Genomic DNA, 1,842 nt, shown 5'->3' on the forward strand with positions numbered 1-1,842 from the left:
CTTTGTGCTTTTCTTCATCTTTTTCTCATTTTTTCTGCCTCTTTGTGTTCCATTGGGCAATGATATTTCAAGTTTCCACTACATAATGAAAGAGGACATTTTCACCTGTACACTTCACTGCTTTGAACTGTGGCATCTTGAGTATAAGTTACCAATTCTTTCAACACACAGTGGTCTTTCATAGGATTCTTTATGCCAATCCCTGACTGCTGAAAGTTATTCACTGTTTTCCTTGTTTTTCTTGAGTGACGGATTAACAGAGGTTCTGACTATTAGACCATATTGGATTCCTTTCCCTCTTAAGTCACAGTTGTGAATTCACTAATGTTTTCTTGGAAATTTGTGAATTTCAAGAAATTTATTACCCCTAAATCAGAACAGGCATTCTATAATGAGAGTAAGTCTCTTTTGTTAGCAAGAAGATGCACACATAAACCCACACAACCCTAAGCACACACTTCAGGGGACCATATCCTCATTGAAATCTGTGTAACATCAAACCTTTCTTTACTGTCACAGGTAAAGCTCATGGACAACACCACATGGCTGGCCAACTACACTGGAGGATCCAATTTCATCCTCTTGGGGCTCTTCACTCAATCAAGTCACCCTGATCTGCTCTCTGTGGTCATTTTTGTGATTTTCCTAATGGCCTTGTCTGGAAATGCCCTCCTGATCTTCTTGATACACTCCAATGCCCACCTCCAAACGCCTATGTACTTTTTCATAAGTCAGTTGTCCCTCATGGACGTGATGTACATTTCTGTCATTGTGCCTAAGATGCTTATAGACCAGGTCAGATGTGTCAGAAAGATCTCAATTGCTGAATGTGGGATACAGATGTTTCTTTACTCCACATTAGTAGGATCAGAATTTTTTCTTCTAGCAGCCATGGCCTATGACAGATACATGGCTATCTGCCATCCCCTCCGTTACCCAGTTCTTATGAACCGCAGGATATGTCTTCTCCTGGCAGCTGGTTGTTGGTTCCTGGGCTCAGTGGATGGCTTCATGCTCACTCCCATCACCATGACCTTTCCCTTTTGCAGATCCAGGGAGATCCATCACTTCTTCTGTGAGGTCCCTGCCATAATGAAGCTCTCCTGCTCTGACACCTCACTCATTGAGACACTCATGTATGCATGCTGTGTGCTCATGCTCCTGATCCCTGTGATAGTCATTTCAAGCTCTTATTCTTTTATCCTCATCACCATCCACAGGATGAAGTCTGCAGAGGGCCGGAAGAAGGCCTTCTTCACCTGTTCCTCCCACATGACGGTGGTCACCCTATTCTATGGGGCTGCAATCTACACCTACATGATCCCCAGCTCCTACCACACACCAGAGAAGGACATGGTAGTGTCTTTCTTTTACACCATCCTCACTCCTGTACTAAACCCTTTAATCTATAGTCTTAGGAATAAAGATGTCACAGGGGCGCTGAAGAAAACGTTTCATGTGGGACCTGTTATTCAAGAAACTATTAACTAGCAGATATTGATAGTGAGTATCTTTGTCCTTATACTTCTATATCACAATTTTAGAATTTCAGGTTTATATGTCAACATTATTCATGACATTTTCCTATCAAACTACATCACTCAATTTCATCATATTGTCATCTTTTTTTAAAGTTAGTTTTCTTGTATTTTGTAATATTATCCTGTAAGAGAATATTCATATTCTTAGTATATGCATAATGAAAATATTTAGAAGTAAATGTTAATGAACTTTCAAATAAGAAGTGAGTAGGGGGAAATGGTTTCACAAAAGAAGGGGTATATTAACGAAAGTTGAATTTAAATATTTACATGGATAGTATATTGTTAACACTTTCTTTTT

At 39.7% G+C, this 1,842-nt stretch overlaps 1 protein-coding gene across 1 annotated transcript; it reads left to right on the forward strand.

Annotated features, from left to right (window-relative positions):
* The first annotated feature begins 528 nt into the window (after positions 1–528).
* On the forward strand, positions 529–1,491 carry LOC142440331 (olfactory receptor 2T29-like). The gene has a single exon (XM_075542797.1). The coding sequence runs from the start codon at positions 529–531 to the stop codon at positions 1,489–1,491; it is 963 nt and encodes a 320-aa protein (XP_075398912.1).
* Positions 1,492–1,842: the final 351 nt, after the last annotated feature.

This window comes from Tenrec ecaudatus, chromosome 2, assembly GCF_050624435.1.
Source record: "Tenrec ecaudatus isolate mTenEca1 chromosome 2, mTenEca1.hap1, whole genome shotgun sequence".
Lineage (NCBI taxonomy): Eukaryota > Metazoa > Chordata > Mammalia > Afrosoricida > Tenrecidae > Tenrec > Tenrec ecaudatus.